At 46.6% G+C, this 22,838-nt stretch overlaps 1 protein-coding gene across 3 annotated transcripts; it reads right to left on the bottom strand.

Annotated features, from left to right (window-relative positions):
* Nucleotides 1-1,339: 1,339 nt before the first annotated feature.
* Nucleotides 1,340-20,757, bottom strand: NIT2 (nitrilase family member 2). Of its 3 annotated transcripts, none has more exons than XM_043448937.1 (10): nt 20,643-20,757; nt 15,690-15,808; nt 14,081-14,201; nt 12,603-12,691; nt 8,343-8,436; nt 7,756-7,830; nt 6,625-6,703; nt 5,042-5,140; nt 2,169-2,224; nt 1,340-1,835 (listed from the first exon to the last, which is right to left on the bottom strand). In XM_043448937.1, the coding sequence occupies exons 1-10, from the start codon at nt 20,668-20,670 to the stop codon at nt 1,744-1,746; spliced, it is 852 nt and encodes a 283-aa protein (XP_043304872.1). In that variant the 5' UTR covers nt 20,671-20,757; the 3' UTR covers nt 1,340-1,743. The 3 variants fall into 3 exon arrangements, with proteins under 3 accessions (XP_043304872.1, XP_043304871.1, XP_043304873.1); XM_043448936.1 differs by lacking the exon at nt 20,643-20,757 and adding an exon at nt 19,865-20,113; XM_043448938.1 differs by lacking the exons at nt 15,690-15,808; nt 20,643-20,757 and having other exon boundaries at nt 14,062-14,192.
* Between the last annotated feature and the right edge of the window lie 2,081 nt (nt 20,758-22,838).

Genomic DNA, 22,838 nt, shown 5'->3' with positions numbered 1-22,838 from the left:
ATGATGGAATATTACTCAGCCATAAAGCCATTTGCAGTAACATGGGTGGACCTAGGGATTATCATACAACTGGAAGTCAAAGATAAATGTCATATCACTTATATGTGGAATCTAAAAAAAAGATACAAATGAACTTATTTACCAAACAGACAAAAAACTACAGTATGATTCCACTTGTAGGTAATTTTGGAAAATTCAAACTAGTATGTAATGACAAAGCTGGCCAGTGATCACCTGGGCATAAGAGGAGTAGCCAGAGAGATTATAAAATAGTACAAGGAAGCTTTTAGGGGCAGTGAGTATTTTCATTATCTTGACTAATGTGGTTTCACGGACATATTCACGTCAAATTTTGCCAAACTGTACACTTATTTTTAAAAAGTCATTTGATTTTTCACTGTTGAACCCATCTGCATATACAGTGCTGTTTTTCAAAGGTTAAATTGAACTCGATAATGTTGTCATTCTTTTTTTTTTTTTTTAATATTTATTCATTTATTTGGCTGCACCAGGTCTTAGTTGCAGCATGTGGGATCTAGTTCCCTGACGAGGGATTGAACCTGGGCCCCCTGCATTGGGAGCTCAGAGTCTTAACCTCTGGGCCAGCAGGGAAGTCCCAGATAATGTCTTTATTCTTACAGCTAATGGGATGTGCATTCATGTATTCTTTTGTTTTAAATTTTACTTTCCAATAAGGCAAATATCTATATACATGTAAACAGTGGTGTGCTACAGCAGACTCACACCAGCTCACAAGAGCTAATTACACTTCCAGCTATGTGTTTCGAGGTGTTGTATTGATAGCTTGAATTTGGTAGTAAGTACACCTTGGAAGTTGGGAAATACTTCCACAGAATCGACTTTCTCAGACTGCTGGTCGTTAAGGATCTATCAACCCATCACTAGCTATAATACACATAAAGAAAAGCTCAATGGAATTCTTCAATTTTAATTGTGTAGAAGGATTCTGAAAACCACTAGGCTAAAAATTTGACTTTATCAAGCTGAAAGTGTTACTAAGGAGAAGGGAAAAAAAGAGACTTTCAGACATTCAACCATATTAAGAGAATCTTGCAGCTCACAACTTCAGTTGCCTTGACCAAATTATGCCACTGCCAGGGGGCTCATTATTGAAACATTTCCCTTAAAACTAGCGGGGGTGGGTCTTAAATCCTTAGCTCCTCCCTGAATTTGAAGAGCCCTAAGGGTGCCAGGGAGGGCGGGGCTGCCATCTCCTCTAGCAAACATCAAGGATCCACCCCACAATTATTCACAGACCAAAATGTAACATTAAGATACTGCTCAAAGACCACTCACAGACCAAAATGTAATATTAAGATACTGCTCAAAGACCAAGGTTTCTGCATAATGTATTCCAACTCCAGCAATCAGATAAGAGGTTCACCACACAAATACACTGGTATCAGGTGGATCAACCATCAAGGATACCAGGATCTGATATTTCAATAACTGCTTGAGACAACTTGAATATGGAAGATTTAGAGCCGCCCCCTCCCTCCTCCTCCTGCTCTCCAATGCCAGCCTGAGTCCTTTCTGACGGTTTCATACGGTGGGGAGAATACCAGCATCAGCTCCAGCATCCCAACAGAGCTTCCCTTTCCAGGAAGGGAAAAGGTTAAAAATATTAAAAAAAAAAAAAAAAAAAATTCCACTGAAGAATTCATAAGATTGTTGATTATCATGTAGAAACATATCTTCCTGTTTCATGACATGCTGGAAACATCAGGATTTTTTGGCCTCCACTGCATAGAGGTCTGATCGCTTCTGGCTAAAAATGGGGATTTGCTGGCGTATTTCAGCCAACTTCTTCAGGTCTGCAAAAACAGAAAAGTGCACTATTAGTAGATGTGATTCCTTACCCGCTAACAGGAAATTCTTCCCCAAACAGTACAGAAACAACCAGAGCCAGCAACTTACTCATGGGCCTTGTCTGGAGGCACATTCAGCCTGGCACTGCCCCTGGTGTCATTTCAAACCAAACCAAGAAAACTCAGGCTGAGACAGAGCCCAGGGCTTAGCCAGAGAACCAAGGATAAACGAGGAGGGCAGGGCATAAAGGAGGCCCTCCCGGAGTTCTACAGCTGGAGAACCTGGCCTCGGGGCAGCCCGGACACCAGACACCTAAACTGGGCCAGAGTGAACCTTACCTATATCTGCATACACGATCGTTTCTTCAGTGCCAGCTTTGGCGAGGACCTCCCCCCTGAAAAACATCCAGGGGACAATGAGTCAGTTCCCTGATGTTTGCTGTTATTTACTATCTCTTTTTCCTCCCTATCTCACAGGGCAGAGAGGAAGGAATCTGAGATTTAAAACAAGAAAATATGGGCATAAATTCCTGTGATGCTTCTGAACTGTGGTGCTGGAGAAGACTCTTCAGAGTCCCTTGGACTGCAAGGAGATCCAACCAGTCCATCCTAAAGGAGATCAGTCCTGGGTGTTCATTGGAAGGACTGATGCTGAAGCTTAAACTCCAGTACTTTGGCCACCTCATGCGAAGAGTTGACTCATTGGAAAAGACCCTGATGCTGGGAGGGATTGGGGGCAGGAGGAGAAGGGGATGACAGAGGATGAGATGGCTGGATGGCATCACTGACTCGATGGACATGAGTTTGAGTAAACTCTGGGAGTTGGTGATGGACAGGGAGGCCTGGCGTGCTGCGATTCATGGGGTTGCAAAGAGTCAGACACGACTGAACGACTGAACTGAACTGAACCACTTAAGTACCTGTGTGGTATTCTGGCAAGCCATGTGGAATCTCTAACTTCCTAATCTATAAAGTGGAAATACGAACTCTGTGAGAACTTAGTGAGAAAATAATTTTTTTTTTTTTAATCTTGAAGGAATGTGCCTGTTGTGTTTGATGTTCCTTGCCGTGATAAGATATAAAACTGCTGCAAACAATGCTTCTTCAGAACAATTCCTCATAGCTATCTGAGAAGCTGTCTCTTAGGCTACAGTCCTCAGTTTGGCTTGAATAAAACTTTCCTCTTCCTACTATAGATTATTTATTACTTCCACCCTGTCGTGAGAACATTCAAGACCCCTCTCCAAGGGCAGTGTAGCTGTTTCCTCACACCTCCCAAGGCTGCTACATAACCCTGGGGATGGAGAGGGAAGGCGTGGGTCTGCCTGGATCTCTGGCCTCGTGTCTGTGATCCTTGGATCCCTATGCTAACGGCTTTTGCGTTTGGAGGGAAAGATTTCGGCCTATGAGGCCTGAGTAGAAGTGGCAGAACCATGCCCCGGCAGGAACCCCACACTGGAACCAACAACACTCCACAAAATCTGAGGAGAACCTGATTTGGAAAACTATTTCCAATGCTGAGTCTCTTGGCCCAAAACAGACCTTCAAAAACACAGCTGTGGGGACTTCCCTGATGGTCCACCGGTTAAGAAGCTGCCTGCCAACGCAGGGAACACGGGTGCAATCCCTGGTCCAGGAAGACCCCACCTGCCTCTGGGCGACTAAGCCTGTGCTCCACAACATGTAGCAGCCCCCACTTGCCACAACTAGAGAAAGCCTGCAAGCAGCAACGAAGACCCAGCACAGCCAAAACTTAATCATTCATTTAAAAAAACACTGTCTGTGAAGTTTATCCAAAGCACAAAACAAAATGATCTGATACAACAAACAACCTGATATAATAAGTGGTTCCATCGAGGGCCACAGATTTTTGGCACAATAAGCTACAGGCATCATCATTCATGCCGCTTACCTGAATCCTTTTCTAGTCTCTTTCTTCTATTTTTTTCCCCATTTGCCCTGGCACGCAAAGATCTCTACATTAACCCTAGGCACCTATCACAATGACAAATAAGCCACACAGCTCCCAACCAAATCGGGGAGATTCTGCAAATGAAGAAATATGGGCAAATCTTATGTAACCAATTGTGTCAAAAGCAGCCAGCCTGATGAGTAAGGGTTCACCAGGAGAACCAGCTGGGAAGCAGAGCTGCCCACAAGGTCAGTAAGCCGATCACTAATGTCTGCAGAGGAACCCACGACAAGTTTAAGAAAATTCTGAAGCCAACTCGATCCTTGCAGCCTTCCAATGCACCCCAGATCCTAACGTGCAGGAGGCTCACGAGACTCTCCCACTGGCCCTATCTCTCAAGGCCTTCCCCACCACACACATTCAACTGTGAGTCCTACAAAGTCAGAAGAGAGAAACTCTGGGAACCCCACAGTGACGTGTAAGCCTTTGCAGCCTTGTTACTGATACGTTTATCCTGAAATTTTAGAAATACATATCTGTGTGTGTGTGCCTGTAATCATACAGACATACTGAGAAGTAGTGTGGAATAAATCTAAGTTCTGAATTCAAAAGTCTTGGCTCCAAACACCAATTCTAGCCACTTCATCCTGTGAACTTCAAGTCTACCATCTATTAACTGGGCTAAATAAAGATGAGTCCCTGAGAGCTCAAATTGAGATAATGTGTGTGAAAGTACCATGTAAGCTGCACCAATGCCGGTGAGACACGTCTGTCACCACACGGCTGTGTGTATCTGGGCAGACTTCCGTGCTGATTTCCCTAAGTGACAAAATGCTTTACCCTCTGTCAGCGCACAAGTTCACCGTTCCTCTTAATCCAACCCGTCCTCCACTCTCCTCTACGCGTTATTATGCAGGGAGCAAAATCCGCAACTCACTCCAGCCCTAGGCCCAGTGACCCGGTCTAAATTTTAACCCAAAGCCAAGAGTTTGGGAGCCTCTTTTACTAAAAAAACCACCCACCCATGACTTCTGCCTCATTTCCAAGTTTGGTTGACAGTGAACGTCACTCAGAAACTCAGAACAGGGCTGAGGCCGAGCACTCAGTCAGGAGAGCTGGACCACTTCCCTCGCGCACGGTTTTCAAGGGGAAGCTCCTCGCACAGAGCGAGCTAGTGCCCGGGCAGGCCTGTGGGGAGACGGGAGCAGAGGGAGGCGCGGGGTCACTCCGGAACCAGACGCCCCCGTGCCCGAGCACCACCTCTCTCCTCCGCGGGCCCGTCCCTGCAGAGCCAACTCACCAAGGACTCACCACCGTGCTGTGCCCCCAGGCAACGTAGGAGGCGTTCTCGTCCCGGGCAGGAGATGCCGTGGCCACGTACACCTGGTTATCAACAGCCCTGCAGTAATGACAGAAAAGAGGCAAACCACAGAGAACAGATCTGAGACGCTTTTATCCCGAGTGTCCGGACACTTCTTTCAAAAACTAGCGCAGGACAGGCTGGCTCGGACATGGAAGAAACATTCAAAGCCACAGAACCCTTTCTTCAAAAAAGACCTTACTGCTAGTTCTCAACTGGGGCCATTCTGCCCAGCACGGGACTTCTGCCAGGGTCTGGAGCCATTTCTGACCAGGGCAATCCAGGTGACCAGAGAGAACGGCCTGGCCTCGCTGGGACAATACCCCGGGCAGGGTTGCAGGGCCCTTCCACGCCAATGGGGCAGTCCCATCACCTCAAATTAGGCAAGAATTCCAGATGGTAGCGCGGCTACACCAGGCCACCTGACCCACAGCCCTCTGGGCTCAACCGACAGATTCATACCAGGTCATCCCCGGCTCTCTCCAGCTTTTCCTGCTTTCAACAAAGCAGCATTTATTAATACTCACGGGATCACATATCCCTACCACCTTCCATCATGCAACCAGCCAAACACTTCTACATCCCCTTCCAATAAAAACCACTGTCATCTCCAGATGTGAGCCTCGTGGCCACCCCTGGGCAGAGAGAGGAGAGTACTGACTGGGAAAAGGGGAGCGCTCCAAGGGGCTAGAAATGTTCTAGATTTGATCCTGATCACAGGGGAATCCATATATAAAAATTCACTGATCTGTAAACCTAAACTAGTACACTTTTGTGTAAGTATATAATACCTCAATTAAAGAAATCTTTTCATGAACAACCCATCATCTCTGAGCAGCATGTCACGGTTTGCAGAGCACCTCACAGTCACATTCCTGTCCCCTTCTGTGTTACACCCACCTCTGCCATCTGCCCTTTGCCACTCCTCGGGCGACTAAGGAAACAGGATCTGTGCCACGCACAGCACAGCCACGCAGCGCTCAGGACTCAGAGGCTAGAAGGACAAGAACCTATCACACGCATCTTGGCAGAGTACCAAGGCTGGCAGGAAACCATGGAGGACGGGGTAGCACAAGCACCCCGTCACAGCACAGGGATGCTGAGTGTGACCGCAGGCCTCCCCCTCAGGCTGTGGGACTAAAGGACCCCTGCCTTTGCCCTGGCTCCAGCCGTGTACACTCCGTGGGTCTCCAATTCTCGGTAAAACCTGCTGGCAACTCTATCAGAGACACAAATCCGTATCTGAACACAGGAAAACCAAATCACTGCCCGCTTGATGCAGTGAACGCTGCTGGAAATGCAGACGTCAGTCCTCAGAATACACAAGGCTGGTGCTGTGGCTTCTGCGGAGGAGCCCACAGCAGACGCCCTCCCCTCAGACGGGAAGACGAAGAGTCGCCTTTGGGAGCTGCCTCTGGGGGCCAGGGCGGCCCGAGTCAGAGGCAGCATTCCGTACGGGGAAGGCTGATGCTTCCACCTAACCGCAAACATTTTCGCAGAGAAACACTGAGATGCTTTCTTACCGGCCTCGCTGAAGCAACTCCCAGTGGGCTGGCCCGGTGGTCAGATTAAAAGCTCCAGGATACACCAGCAGCTGGCAGCCTTGGGGCGAGAAAGGCCAAAGAAGACGGATGCAGGTGGACACCCAAAGACATTAGCCCTCCCTCTGCTCCTTGCCTAGTGGGACCAAACTCAAACTCCCCCAATGTGAACAGATTCAGCAGTGTTATGCATGGCTCTGAATTTCTCTAGAGACACACACACAACACATACACACAAGTACAGTGGTCCTGACAACCACTTTTCAACCAAAGGTGACTTTGCTTGAAAAACGTGGAGAATCTGTCATTCAGACTTTTCTCAGCACCGTGTGGACGGCTCCTAGGGTCATGGACCATGTTTTGTGACGTTCATCAGCTGAAATGAGAAGACTAATTGCTCTACTTCTCACAGCTAAGACTCCACCGAGACAGCCAGCCTGGAGCCCTTGCCCCGCCGCCTTCTGCCGAGCAGGTGTCAAACCATCTGCACCCACTTCACTTTACAGTGACACATGAACTAGGGTCAGAGTGCCTCTGGCATCTAGTAAGGATGCTAGTACTGTTGAGTATCGTATGAGGAGCTTCGGAAGTTCTCTGTCTGTAATCCTCACATCTTTCCTATGAGAAAACGGAGACCCACAGTTCTCCAGAGATTAATTTACCCAAAGCACTGTGCCAATTAAGGGGCAGAGCTGGAAGCAAAACCCAGGACTTCTCCTGTGCTTCTCCAAGTCGGCAGGATGATCCTCTGGACCGAAGTGGCACTGACTACCTTTTTGCTGTTCCCAACGTCGAGGGCGAGCGAGTGGTGAAAGCCATGTGCAGGCAGACCTACTGCTGGGCCCAATGCCTCTCCAGACACGGCAGGAAGGGCTCTGATGGCGGAGCAGACGTTTGGTTTAGGAACGTGGCTCCTGCCTTAGCTGTGTGGTGTGTTAAACCACAACCTCCGGAAAGCCACACTGCCCATTCGCAGAAGCAGTCTGAGAACTCACACAGACGTGGAGATTAAGACCTCCTCCATGTTTTCTGACCAAGGACTCCCTCCACCCGCAAAGCCCAGAGCCAACCAATCTCCGAGCACCTACATGACCTAGCCCAAGGCAGCCTCACCTCTCTGTGCGTAGATCTGCGCCAGCTCTGCGAAGCGGATGTCGTAGCAGATGCCCAGGCCCACCCTGCAGTAAGCTGTTCTCCAAACAGAAAATGTACAAAGTTAAATCTGAAGCAGGTGCGGCCAGGGAAAGTCTCCAAGATCCAGTGGTCACAGAACACCGGCGGGAGTACATGCATGCAGGGCCCGTGGACGGAGAGAACGTGTAAGTTTGCTCCTGCACGGATTCTGCCTCCTGAGAACATCATTTACGTCAGTAGAGCAGAAATGAGAAATTCACTCTAATTATTAATAAATGTTTCTTATCTAAGTGGGAGGGGTTCAGTCATGGCCTAACAGGTACAGGCCGGAAGCTATCACACTAATAAAGGCTGTGACCAGTGGGAAAGCACAATCATGTCAAACCCTTAGTTCTCCATTAAATCCCCCGCCTTCTAGATCTCGCACCATTCTCTGCCCTTCTCCCCCCTGGCCTTGCAGTCAGGTCTCTGTAAAGAAGTTGGGAAGCAACATAATGAGAAACAAAGGACTGCCTGATCCTGGTCTACTGGTCCTGCTGAAAGAGGAGAATTTATCTGGTACGTACGAGTGTCAAAGACAGAGAAACTGTCACCAGGACTCAAGGTTTCCGATTCTTGAAACGTGATTTTCCCAGGAACATCGATGTCAAACAGATGCAGCTGCGACACAAATACAGGATTCGGTTACCCCCTTTCCGGCAGGGCTCATGGCAGTAACAGCAAACACCTTTCCATGGCCAGCCATGGGGGTGTTCTAAGATCAACTGTGCAAAGGGCAGCCCCAACCTGCCCACAGCCCACCCCACAAGCTGACTGACATCCTATGAAAACGACTTCTAACACAGGGAACTGGAAAAGTCACGCTGTAGGTTGTTTGATCCTTCTTCCCTTGGTGGTGTGCAAATCACCGTCTAGATTTCTTATGGAAAGCAATTAATATGATGCTTTTTTAAGTCAATATAAATGCTAAATGAAGACTTCTCGGAATCAGAATTAAACTGACACATTGGCAAGGAGAGTGGGCGAGTGATCAAAAATAGGCAGTTTTCCAAACCCAATGCAGCAATATATTAAAAAGTCTAACTTCCAAATTGGATTTATTCAAAGAAGCAAATGTGATTTAACATTTGAAAAATCAAAGGGATTTACCACACGAAAATAATAAAGAAGAAAAGTCACATGATCATCCTGAGGTGTATAACGAGCATTTGGTAAATTTCTACATCCATTCTTATTCAAGCTGGGCATGCTGCAGTCCATGGGGTCGCAGAGTTGGACATGACTGAGTCACTGAACAACATTCTTATTTAAAAAATAAAAAAGAAAAACTCTTCTAGGATGGGAACCCCTTTAATCTGATAAAGAGAATCTGCAAAAAAAAAAAAAAAAATCTAAAGAAACCTATGTAAAGGTGAAACATTAAAACCCTTCTCCTGTTGAGACCAGGAACAAGGTAAGTACACCTGCTATTTGACACTGGATCAGAGGTCCTAACCAAAGCAACAAGGCGAAGGAAAAGGATAAAAAGGATAAAGATTAGAAAGAAAAAATTAAAAGCCATTATTCTCAGATAATAATTGTGTACCTAAGGAATGTCAAAGGACATACACAGGTGAATTATTAGAATGAATGAGTTTAAGCAAGGGTATTATATACAAGGTCAATATTTTAAAAAATTTGCTGTATGTCTATATACTAGTAAGAATCAGAAAATGAAAGGACATCAGAAATACCATTTAGGAATAAATCTAGTAAATGATAGAAGACTATATCCAAAAAACTATTTAAAAAACTTTGAGAGAAATTAAAGAAAGCCTAAGAAAATGGAAAGAGAAACATATTCATGGACTGGAAAACTCAATCCTCAAAGCCCAACGCTGGGTCTGGTTCCCATCATGACAGAGCGGCTCCTGTAAGACCAGCTTTCTCACGGGTAACCCTGAACTCTGGACAAAACAAAACAAAAATACAACTACTTAAAAGCACTTGGCAATAATCAAAATCAGGCAAAAATTAGAGAGAAGTCGACTTCTGGAAGACAGGATCTAGTGTTGGGTCAGTTTCCCACTTGTTTACAACTTTTATTTGGAAGCAAGGCCCCAGCTGTTGCCGGGAGTGGTGGTCTCAACGACCCACCAACACACCAGCCAAGGAATCAGAGGACAGAGCTTCACAGCAGCTGGAAAGTGAGGGGGAAATACTTAAAAGGAGAAAGCAAAAGAAGAGCCCTAAATTTTACATATAAAACCTGTCCAAATCTCTGACTAACCAACGCACTAAAGGTGTCTGGGCCAGACTCTGAGCCCAGCTAGAGCTAAACTTGACAACAGGCAGAGCAGCTGTGGCTGCCACCCACCTCACCGAGGAAGAGTTTGGTCTGTGAGTACGCCCCAACTCCCCACCTGCTCAAATAAAAAACTCAACACTTTTCGGGCGAACGCAATAGAAGTTAGAGTCTCAACAACATATAATCCAATATACAACCCAAAAAATTGGACACACAGAGGTATGACCCAAACTCGTGGAGAAAAGGCAGCAATGGAACAGACCCAGTAAGACCCAGATGTGATCACTACCAAAGACCATAAAGCAGCCACTGAAACTAACCTCAAGAAAATAAAGAAACAGATGCTCTTAACAAATAAACAAAGAGGAAACGCAGGAGAGAATAAAGGCTGTAAAAAAGAGAATGAAATAAAAATATGAGAAATGAAAAATTCAACATCTGACATTTAAAAAAATTTCACTGGATTACAGGAGAGGGGAGATTAAAGAAGACTCAGTGAACATGAAAGATCAATGGAAAACATGCAATCTGAAGAAGACAAAGTGCTGCAAAACAAAAATAGAAAACCACAGCCTTGGTGACCGGGTTTGGTGAACAGTATCAAAATTGGAGTCCCATAAGAATCTGAGAATGGGACAGAAAAATATTTAATATTTATTGAATATTTCATTCTAACAATCTCTGCCTTTTAACTGGAGTGGTCACTCTATATTTAATGCTCCCAAGTTTCCCAAATATAGTGAGAAAGTAAATTTACACATTAAAGAAACACAAAGCAGGATGGATACAAAAAAAAAAAAAAACTTGTATCAGGAATATAAGAATCAAAATACTGAGAACTAAAGATTATGAAAAGACCTTGAAGGCAGGTAGAAAAAAACAGGAATTACATGCAGGAGAAGAATACAAATCACCACTGACTTCACACGTGTGTGCATGCTCAGTTGCTTCAGGCATATCTGACTCTGCAACCCCATGGACTGTAGCCCACCAGGCTCCTCTGTCCATGGGATTCTCCAGGCAAGAATACTGAAGTGGGTCACCATACCCTTCTCTGGGGGATCTTCCCAACCCAGAGATCGAACCAACATCTTCCTCATTGGCAGGCAGATTCTTTTACCCACTGAGCCACCTGGGAAGCCCTCCTAACTTTGTATCAGGGGGAAAAAAAGAGGCTAGAAGATAACTGAATAATGAATAATGTCTCTCAAACATCTGAGGGAAAAAAGAAAACTGTCAACCCAGAATTCTATTCCACCAAAAACATCTTTTAAGAATGAAGGCAGAGACTCCCTGGAGGTCCAGTGGCTAAGACTTCACCTTCCACTGCAGCGGGGTGGGGGTTCGGCCCCTGGTCAGGGAGCTAAAACCCCACATGCCTTTTGGCCAAAAGACCAAAACATAAGCAACAGAAGCTATACTGCAATAAATTCAGGAAGATTTTAAAAACAGCCCACATAAAAAATATCTTTTAAAAAATGGCAAAGTGAAGATATATTCATAAATAAAACTGAGAGAATTCATACCTAGCAGATGCTCACTTCAAAATGCTAAAGGTCTTTTTGTTTGAAGGTAAACATACCAGACAGAACTAAGATCTTCAGGAAGAAAAGAAAAATACCAGATATGGTAAACAGTGGGGTAAACATGAAATATTTCTCTTAATTTCTTTAAAATACAAATGACTATTGAAATTAAAAATTAGTATTTTGTGGGATTTATAATGTATATAGAGGCAATATGTATGACAACCACAGCATGAAGAATGGACCAATATAATTGCAAGGTTCATAAATTTCACATGAAGAAGCAGATTATTAACTAAGAAACCTATGACAAGATAAACTGTGTATACTGTAATCCCTAGGGCAACAACTTAGGGGAAAAAAAAAGCAAACTACTACTCAACTCAAAACAATGCAGGAAAGAGGAACAAAGGGAAACAGTAATTAAATGTCTACATGCTTAAAATCCAATCATATCAATAATTACATTAAATATAGAGTGACCACTCCAGTTAAAAGGCAAAGGTTGTCAGAATGAAAAAAGACCCAACTACATGCTGTCTGCAAGAGAAGCATTTAGATGTAAAGAGACATCTAGATTGAAAATAGATTAGAAAAAGATGTACCATACAAACAGTAATTAGAAGGCTACAGTGGCTTTACTGATATCAGAGATAAACGTCAAGGCAAACAGTATACCAGAAAAAAAGGACATATCATGATGAGAAGAGGATCAATTTACCAAGAAGACTTAACAATCCTAAGTGTATATGCATGCATTAGCACTGCAAAGATGTCAACTCTCCCCTAAGTGATCACTATATGTTTAACACCATCCTAATCAAAATTCCTGTAGGTGTTTCCTTGACCAAAATTGACAGGCTGAGTCTACAGTTTATATCAGCAGGCCAACAGCCACGTATAACCACCTGTGCCAACTCATCCAGCGTCTGATGGGTGTACCACGGGGCGGGTCCTGGGAACCTCAGCGCGGATTCTCGAGCGGCAGTGAGACCTGCACACCCCCTACCTACCTTCCTGTGCCTCGCCAGCAAAGCTCCGTCAGGCCCGAACACGGCACAGGTGTTATACAGTCTCCCAGCATCCTCTTCAGGAATGGACCCTTTTGTTGAGAAAGAAACACAGAAAGAGACGCAGAGAGACACAGAAAACATTCTGAATGAAGCACCCTTTCATAACAGGACAGAGCCTTGTTAAAGTTTACTCTCTTCTTGGGTCCAGCAATAAAGTTTACTGTCTTCTAGGGGTTATTTAATCATGATTTTTTTCTTCTTGAGTACCATTTTTCAGAGACCAACTTCAGAGTGTGGGTGAAATGTAATTAAGTCAGAGGCCAAAGAAAGGTTTTAAAACTAATCAAACTATTCCTCAGTTCAGCTTTGCTCTTGAAGAACACTTAATCTGAAGCATTAGTGCAACACAGGGAGCTCACAGTTGCTCAACTTAAATCCACCAGGTCCTGCAACGTAACTGTATCCAAGAAGGCCTTAACGTGGGAAGGGATGCCAGTGTTTCCGTCACTAAACATGGTGCCTGTCGTTCCATCTCTGCTTGCTCTGTCCTCTTTTCTCTACCCCTTATTTATGTCTAATTCTCACTCTGTCAGAATACAGAAATAATTTTGTTTACTGTATTGAACAGAGTTTTACTGTATTTTTATGTAAACAAATAGAACATTTTTATTTAAACAAGCCACATAAATAAAGCTACTTCTTAAAAATTATAGTTGATTTACAATATTACACTAGTTTCAGGCATACAACATAATGATTCAATTTTTTAATTGCACTCCATTTAAAATTATTACAAAACGGTGGTTTTATTTCTAAGTGTTGCACAATATATTCTTGTTACGTATTTATTTTATACATAGCTGTTTCAATCTCATCCCATCCCTAACTCCCCCTCCCCTTTTCCCTCTCCCCACAGGTAGCCACTAGTTTGTTCTGTGAGTCTGTCTCTGTTTTATTACATACATTCATTTGTTTTCTTGTCTTAAATCTCACATGTAAATGATAGCATACAGAATCTGTCTTTCTCTGACTTACTTCACTAAGCCTAAAACTCTAAGCTACCTTCGATGTCAGTGGTCTCTTTATGGGGGAAATAAAAAGAAATTCTTAACACTGTATTAAAGACTTTCAGATACAGTTTTTCTTTCCACATTTCCACCTGCCCTTGTACCCCCAGAGAATATTTTCAGCCGTTTGGTGTGTGTCCTTGTACAATATTCACTATGCTTTAATACATAAATACATATAAAAATACACAGCCTTTTATGTGGATCATTAATCTATAGGGAAGGACCTGTTCATTTCATACCAAACTTGCTCGTTTTCCACCAAAGTATGTCTTGAAGATCCCTCCACAATCCTACATAGACAGATCTACCTCATTGTGTTCAATGGCTAATTTGTATTCCATGGTTCAAATGTGACAATAGTTTCTCAGATGTTTTTTAGCCCATTATACCTTGAAGGTAGGAAGTTACCTCCAATGACATACATGCTGCACTCCTTTGCCACTTCAGAAAGCTTCTGTGTGGAGTCACCAGGAATTTTCTCTGCATATTCAGGAAAATATTTTGTGCCATATGGAGAATTAAAGCATTCCTAGAATAATATTGGAAGAGAAAAAAGGGGGCGGGGGGAAACAAACTTATTTTAAAGTTCTGCTGTAAAAAGACATAGTTCTCAAAGAGGTAAAAAAATACCACTGATAAGAAAAACACAGACACCTTAGGCTGAAGAGCCCGTGGCCACAGACAGGACTCGGCCCCAGGCTCAGATGGGGCTGGAGTCTGTGCTCAACCGGAAGCTGTCACCTTGGCAAAAAGCTTCGCGTGTCTCTCCCTGAATCCACAGAACCATGCCTCCCCAGCATCGGGCACCCAGGACCCACGACCACCGGGCTTACTCGCAGGATTGGAGGTGTTAAGATGAATGCTGAGTCTCAAAACTATTATTAACTACATAAAGCAATAAAGCCTGTGTTTTTTTAAAAATACAGACGCTGTGAAACCCACCGAGGTTAAGACATTTCCTCGTGTATATGGGGGACACGAGGGGATGTTTCTAAGCTCCCTTCCAGCGCCATCATTCTGATCCTGCAAACTCTCTCACTCCCCTGAATGTGTCTCAACAGCTCTGCGATAAAAGAAAACTCATGGAATTTCACCTCCAGTTCATTCATTTACATTCACAGAGACTGCTTGTCTGTGCTAGGAAACTCAAGGCCGAGGATCACCAGCTTGTAGAAGACCCGTTAGGTCCAGGGGGACACATGCAGAATTCAAGTGCTTTCACTTCTGGCTTTTAGGCTCTGACCCCCAGCAACCTAAACCAGCAAGAGGCCATGACTGGATACAAGCACAGGTGAGTCCCACCACTGGAGCAACATGAAGACCTCAAGCGCCCCTGCTGACGACTCCTGTTCACTGGCCTCACTGGTAAATAGCCCCCGGAGCCTAGAATATCAATACAAGCTAGCCCTGAAGAGTCTCCAGGGCTTGCAGAGGGCTGCCTCCTCCCCACCATGAGGGCAGGGACGGTCAGGAACAGTTCCACCGCTCACCCCTGCAGGCCTCTGCCAGCAGAAGGGGCCGGTAGGTGCATCTTCTGACCAATGTGGGACTGTCCGTGGGGCTGACCCTGTACCTGTTGACAAACAAATGTGGCCCCATCTTCAGCTGATCCTGTTTTAAACAGGTCACCTAGCAAAGCAATGCAGCATCCTTTGGCTCACTACATAACTACAGGCTTCCTAACAATTTTAACAATTTTTTTTTAAATGTTGGAAGCTCAGTGCTAAAATCAGTGTCCTGGTCTCGTGAAGACTAGATTATCCAAGCAGAGAAGATAAGTACCTGAGGCACTGAGTATTTTGGATTTAGGTAAGTCCCTCTGACTCCGAGGCTTCTGAACCGAGCAGGTGACTTAAAGTTAAAGACCTGTCACCAAGCTGGCACGTCCTATCACAAAGACCCTTGCTAGGTCATCTTCCACATGGACGAGGAACCATCCTGGGGTTCAAAGGGAGTAAGCAGACACCACAGTACTGGGACGACAGTGCTCAGAAAGGGGTGGCCACCCCAGACTTACAGGCAGGGAGACTATCTGGGCTCCTTGCTTCGATGCCTCCCGGATGAGGCCACAGGCTCGAGTGAGGTTCTCTGACTTGATGGAAGACACCTGAAGCTGGATGAGGGCCAAGCGGAAAGCTGAGGAGGAAGATAGAAGAGAAGAGCGGTCAGGAGATCTGACAGCAGTTCTCAAAGGAGGGTAAGTCTGACCCCCAGGACATGTGGCAGCGTCTAGAGATGCTGCTGATAGCCACGACTGCTGGCATGCTACTGGCTATATCCAGTGGGCAGAGGTCAGGGACACTGCCAAATGTGCCACAAGGCATACGACAGTCCCTGATGACAGAGAATTATCCACCCTGGGTTGGAAAGATTCCTTGGAGGAGGGCAGGGCAGCTCACTCCAGTATTCTTGCCTGGAGAATCCCATGAACAGAGGAGCCTGGCAGGCTACGGTCCACGGGGTTGCAAGGAGTCAGATACAACTTAGTGACTAAAGCAGCAGCAGTAAACGTCAACAGTGCTGGGGCTGGACAACCTTGAGACAGAGCCACAGCCTGAGCAAAGCCTTCTCTAGGCACAAGAATCTGAAGTGAAGCCAGCAGGGCCGGCCTCTCCCGTACAAGGAGAGAGGAGATTGGGCTTGAATAGGGAACTATCCCTTATCCTGCGACCCCGGGCCCTGGTCCATCCTCAGTCCAGCAGGTGAAGCCTCTCTGGCAGTCCCCGCCCCACCGTGAGCCCGGAGGAAGCCGCCACGCCTAGCTAAGCATCCCCATCGCCAGCCGGGACACGGTGCATCAGTCCAGCCACTGGCGGACAGGGAGCCTGGCAGCCGGTGGGCCGCACACGTGCCACAGAGGGGGACCCTGGGAGGGCCTGCCCGCCCCCCGTGAATCTCCCGGTGCCCAGAGGAGCACACCATTAAGTAGCAAACGAAAAGCACCATGAAAGACTGAAACACCGTGGAAGGAAAACCAAACAGCACTTCGTGCTGTCTGAACTAGGGGCTCCACATTTTCATGGGAGACCGAGTCCCACAAATCACGCAAGCGGACCTGCTGTCAGCCTGGGGGCAAGGTCACCGGTTCCCCCGGGGTTATTCCTTTCTTGAGGTTGTTACCACATCCGACACATGCTTTTCCCATAGAGCTCTCTCTTAGCTCGCACAATAATCACCTTGACTGGTTAACAGTCCTCTATATAAATCTTTTCCTGTTCAAGGGACTAGTGTGGTTTCCAAGTCCTGCCTGGACACTTACTGACAGTTTCTGCTCATGGTCTTGATAGAAGACTACATTAAAGGTTCCCAACCAAGATATAACCCACAAAGTTCTGCAAAACTTCCAGAATTATCTGTAATGGCCTGGCCTTGCTTCCCTACCCCAACTCTGCTGTGGAGTCTAAAAATCCCACCCTTAGTGACTTCCCTGAGTATCTCTCCTGTACCTGTAAAAACATCCCCAGGGAAGCAACACTGACAGACCTTGGCCTTTGATGAAGACCTGCTTGGCTCGGGGTTAACCCTAAAAATAGGAAAACTCAATGTCCATTCCTTGTTGTCATTCAGTCGCTCAGTCTTGTCTGACTCTTTGCGACCCTATGGACTGCAGCACGCCAGGCCTCCCCGTCTATCACCAACTCCCAGAGCTTGCTCAAACTCATGTCCATCAAGTTGCTGATGCCATCCAGCCATCTCATCCTCTGTCGTCCCCTTCTCCTGCCTTCACTTTCCCAGCACCAGGGTCTTTTCCAGTGAGTCAGCTCTTCACATCAGGTGGCCAAAGTATTGGAGCTTCAGCCTCAGCATCAGTCCTTCCAATGAATATTCAGAACTGATTTCCTTTAGAATGGACTGGTTGGATCTCCTTGCAGACCACAGGACTCTCAAGAGTCTTCTCCAAAACCACAGTTCAAAAGCATCAATTCTTAGGCACTCAGCCTTCTTTATGGTCCAACTATCAAATCCATACATGACTACTGGAAAAACCATAACTCTCACTATTTGGATGTTTGTTGACAAAGTAATGTCTCTGTTTTTTAATATGCTAAGTTTGTCATACCTTTTTTTCCAAGAAGCAAGTATCTTTTAATTTTATGGCTGCAGTCACCGTCTGTGGTGCTTTTGCAGCCCAAGAAAATAAAGTCTGCCACTGTTTCCATTGTTTCCCCATCTACTTGCCATGAAGTGATGGGACTGGGATGCCATGATTGTAGTTTTTTGAATGTTGAGTTTTAAATCAGCTTTTTCACTCTCCTCTTTCACCTTCATCAACAGGCTCTTTAGTTTCTCTTGGCTTTTTGCCATAAGGGTGGTATCATCTGCATATCTGAGGTTATTGATACTTCTCCCAGCAATCTTGATTCCGGGTTTCTGCTTCATCCAGCCTGGCATTTTGCATGATGTACTCTGCATAAAAGTTAAATAAGCAGGGTGACAATATACAGCCTTGATGTCCATTCCTTGGTTTCTCCTAAATACAATGAGAAGAACCAAACTGAACCTGGAACGCAGCTTGTCAAATAGTTTCAAAGAATGGATGAAAACAAAACAGGAAACAAAAGCTGGACTGATTACTTTGGGGCAAACAGCCCAAGCTGTCACCAGAACATCACAGACCCCATGACGTCCCCACTGTAACTGAGAGGTGGGGCTTTGTCTCTGCTTCTGCGGGAGGGTCAGCTGAGATCCTCCACGGCTCTCTGATGGCTTCCCCTCCCCGCTCCCACCGGGAAGGCAGCTGTCCAGGACCAGGGTGGGGACTGGCCGCCATCGTGCAAAACACCCACTCCACAGAGGGGCCAGGGCAGGACAGTTCCACCACAGCAGAGTTCCTTGAGGCAGAGGACGGGATCCCAGTCACTTCATCGCAACAGCAAAATGAACACACTTTCACTTTCTGGTCCCTAGTAGTAGTGTCAGTCACTCAGCCGTGCCCATCTCTTTGCAACCCCATGGACTACAGCCCACCAGGGTCCTCTGTCCGTGGGATTTTCCAGGCAACAATACTGGAGTGGGTTGCCATTTCCTTCTCCAGGGGATCTTCCCCACCCAGGGATTGAACCCAAGTCTCCTGCATTACAAGTAGATACGTTACCGTCTGAGCCACAGGGAAGTCATCAGTACCCTGACGATACTATACTAATCCTTGACTGTTAGATTACAATGCATAGTTCATGCCCTGGCTATGCTAACATTCATTGTAATCTAACAATCAAGGATTCACCAAGGGGAAGGATAAAACATCTTAAGCAAAGAGACCAACAGGGAAACAGCATAGGGAACGCGCAGGTCTTTTACACACATAAGCATCTGTGGGTTATCGTTGGCGGTATTTTGTAGATGAAGAAATAAGAGGCTTGCAGAGGGAAAGGTCCAAGAAACCAGTCAAAAAAGTAACTGGCACAGCCACAATCAAGCCAAAATCGGCACTGCAGACAGGAGGGGCGCCTTGTTTGTTTCCCGGTGGGTGGGGGAAGTCGTGTAACTTGAAAACACTCCTCAATGGAGTCAGATCAACGCTGCCCTCAACCCCGCCAAGAACCACAGCTCTTAAGTTCATTAGTCTCTTCTGAAAGATACAGTCTCACTCAGAAGGAGGTGTGTTAAAGGACTTCTATACTCCAGTCCTGAAGGTTCATTCAGGCACCAGCTTGCACTGCACTCCAGGATGTTGAAATGAAAATCAATGAGCACTCCCACAAACACTACCACCTTGAGAGACTCGCAAGACCTCAGTAGGAACAGTTTATGTTCATTTTAAAGGCGGGAAACTGAAGTCCAAAGCGATCAAATGACTTGTTGACATGGGCTGCGCCAAGACTGTAATAATCCAGGTCTCCAGGCTTTTAAAGCCCAGAGCACTCTACTGCCTCATGTAAAAGAATCAGGCACAGACTTGGGAACAGAGCCAGAACCTCATCCCTGGGGCTGATCCTGAGTGGGGATGTGTAAGCAACACGTGACACAAGCGTACTCAGCTGTGTCCGACTCTATGGACCCCGTGGACTGTATCCCACAAGGCTCCTCTGTCCGTGGGATTTCCCAGGCAAGAATACTGAGGTGAGTTGCCATTTCCTTCTCCAGGGGATCTTTTCCACCCAGGGATCAAACCTGCCTCTCCTGCAAAGGCAGGTGGATTCTTTTACCTCTGAGCCACCTGGGACGCCCCCAAGAAACATGTTAATACCTAACCTGAAAGTTCAAGGTCCAGGTGCAGAAATAAACTGCCCATTTTTGTTGTCGTTGTTGTTCCAGAGAAGGCGGCATTGCCCAGTGGCTGTGAGGGGGGCGCAGTGTGGAGCAAATTAACGAGTTCACTTACCACACAAGCCCGAATCAAAGAAAACAGGCGCTTCATTTTCCCCTGACAGGGCTCAAATCACAAATAATCAGGGCTGGTGCCTTTGCAAAACCCAAGTTCAAACCAATCTAACACTAGCAGCAACCTCCAAGAATCCCACGGGACAGGCTCTCACACTTGAGGTTTCCTAAGTACTGACAGCTTTACTGAAAGTGCACAGTCTTCGGGTCGTGGAGCGGGGGTGGCGGCAGGGAATACGAAAGACCAGCTGGGAGGGTGCGGAATTTGCATTCGAAATAAGCACCCTTCCCGCGCCGATGAATTCAGTGCGGACTGGCCCGGAACGCTCGTGGAATCTGCCTCACGTATCACACGAGCCCGCGGGGCGGGGAGCAAGGCGCGGGCCCTTCCGGCGCGCGGGGCTGGCGCTCCCGCGACCCCGCGGGTCCTTTCGGAAGCCCAGGGTCCCCGGCGGACGCCGCGCTGCGCTCCGCGGCCTCCTCCTCCCCGCCCCGCCCGCGCCCACAGCCCCACGAACACCAGAGCAGAGAAGGCCAAGGGCGCGGCGGGGACGAGAGATGGAGAGAGGGGCTGAAGGGCGAGACGCTCCGCTGGCGTCGCCCCCGAAGCCTCCACTCCAGCCCGAGCTTGGGCCGCGGCGCTACTTACAGGCCATGGCTCTGCCGAGAAGCACCATGGGTACTGCCGGCTGAGCGCAGGTCTCTGCGCCAAGGCCGCGGCGCCGGCGCCGCCGCCGCGAGGGGCGGAGCCAAGCGGCGCGTCCGGGGGCGGGGCTTCATCGCCCGATGCCCCGCCTCTCGCCCCGCCCCGTCCCTGGGCCTTTTGACTGGGCTCAAAGGTTGTCTTCTTTCCAGCGCGCCTCAAATACCTGTTAATCTCTTGCTATTTCAGTAACATCCTTGTAGTCAGATACAGAAAGGCAAGGGACAACCTAAATCGGGGTGGTGTGCTAGTAACTGCTTAACAACCGGCCTCTCCGAGTCTCAGCGAAAGGATTGAACCTCTTGCTAGTTGAATCACGTCTGTGGCCAGATACCTTACCTTATACTGATTGTTGTTCGGTCGCTCAGTCGTTCTGTGACCCCATGGACTGCAGCAGGCCAAGTTCCACTGTCCCCCTACCTCTCCTGGAGTTTATTCAAATTCATGTCTAATGAGTTGGTGATGCTATCTAACAAGATTGCCTTGGGGGATTTAACAAGTCCCCAAAAGGAGTATAGAATTATATCAGTTGATTTAGGCACTCTGGGTTTGGAGTACAAGGCTGCTATGTGATGCTGCTGCTGCTAGTCGCTTCAGTCGTGTCCGACTCTGTGCGACCCCATAGACGGCAGCCCACCAAACTCCCCCGTCCCTGGGATTCTCCAGGCAAGAACACTGGAGTGGGTTGCCATTTCCTTCTCCAGTGCATGAAAGTGAAAAGTGAAAGTGAAGTCGCTCAGTTGTGTCTGACTCTTACTGACCCCATGGACTGCAGCCTACTAGGCTCCTCCATCCATGGGATTTTCCAGGCAAGAGTACTGGACTGTGTTGCCATTGCCTTTTCCACTATGTGATGAGAGGAGGGGAAAAGAGAAACTAGGTTCAGACAGAATATTGTCAACAGCAGTTCAGTCCTGCAAGGAAATCCAACCAGTCCATCCTAAAAGGAGATCAGTCCTGAGTGTTCATTGGAAGGACTGATGTTGAAGCTGAAACTCCAATACACTGGCCACCTGATGAGAAGAGCTGACTCATTTGAAAAGACCCTGATGCTGGGAAAGATGGACGGCAGGAAGAGAAGGGGACGACAAAGGATGAGATGGTTGGATGGCATCACCGACTCAATGGACACGAGTTTGGGTAAACTCCAGGAGTTGGTGATGGACAGGGGGGCCTGGCATGCTGCGGTCCATGGGGTCACGGAGAGTCAGACACGACACAGCGACTGAACTGAATATGCTGAAATCTACTAATGCTGTTTTAGGATATTTGCATTTCTTAGGATTGACTTTTAATTTTTGTGTTTGCGTGTTTGTCAAATTCGGGGAATCAAAAAATAATAAAACAAAAACTTGCTACCCTTTAAAATTTTTTAAGTAATTTATTTTCGGCTGTCCTGGACCTAGTTGCCACACAGGTTTTTCTCTAGTTGCGGCGAGTGGGGCTACTCACCTGTTTCAGTGTGCTGGCTCACTGTCGTGGCTTCTCTTGTTGTGGAGCACAGGCTCTCGGGTGCAGGGTCTTCAGCAGTTGCAGGTCCCAGGCTCTAAGGCACAGGCTCAGTAATCCCGGCACACAGCTCAGTGGCTCCGTGGCATGTGGGATCTTCCCAGATCAGGGACTGAACGGGCGTCCCCTGCACTGGCAGGTGGATTCTTCACCACTGAACCACCATAGAAGCCCAATTTGCTACCCTTTTTGATGGTCTGGTATAGTCCAAATTATATTGAAATGTATCTTAAGTTTTTAAAAGGATACTATAAAAAACATTTTGAGGACAATTAAGGGACATTTAAATATGAACTGTATATTTGATGCTTTTAATGCCTTTTGTGTGAAAACTGTGATAATGCCAGACAGTCTTCATCTGAGAAGATGCATGCTGAAGTATTTACGGGTGAAGTGGCAGAATGTCTGAGTTGAGAATGATCAGCAAAAAAGAAAATATGTTCTTATATAGAGATGTCAAATATGGCCAAATAATTACCAAATCTAGGAGAAAGTCATAAAGTTGTTCATGGTACTATTTTAAGATGTTTTAAAAAGTTTAAATTTTAACACTTTCATGATAAAAACTCAAGAGAAAACACATAGTAACTATGGGGTTTTTGAAGCTTTAACAGACTAACTGGACTTGGCTTT

This window comes from Cervus canadensis, chromosome 27, assembly GCF_019320065.1.
Source record: "Cervus canadensis isolate Bull #8, Minnesota chromosome 27, ASM1932006v1, whole genome shotgun sequence".
Taxonomy (NCBI): domain Eukaryota; kingdom Metazoa; phylum Chordata; class Mammalia; order Artiodactyla; family Cervidae; genus Cervus; species Cervus canadensis.
Note: the sequence above shows the minus strand (reverse complement) of the source record. Positions and strands in the feature narration are given on the sequence as shown.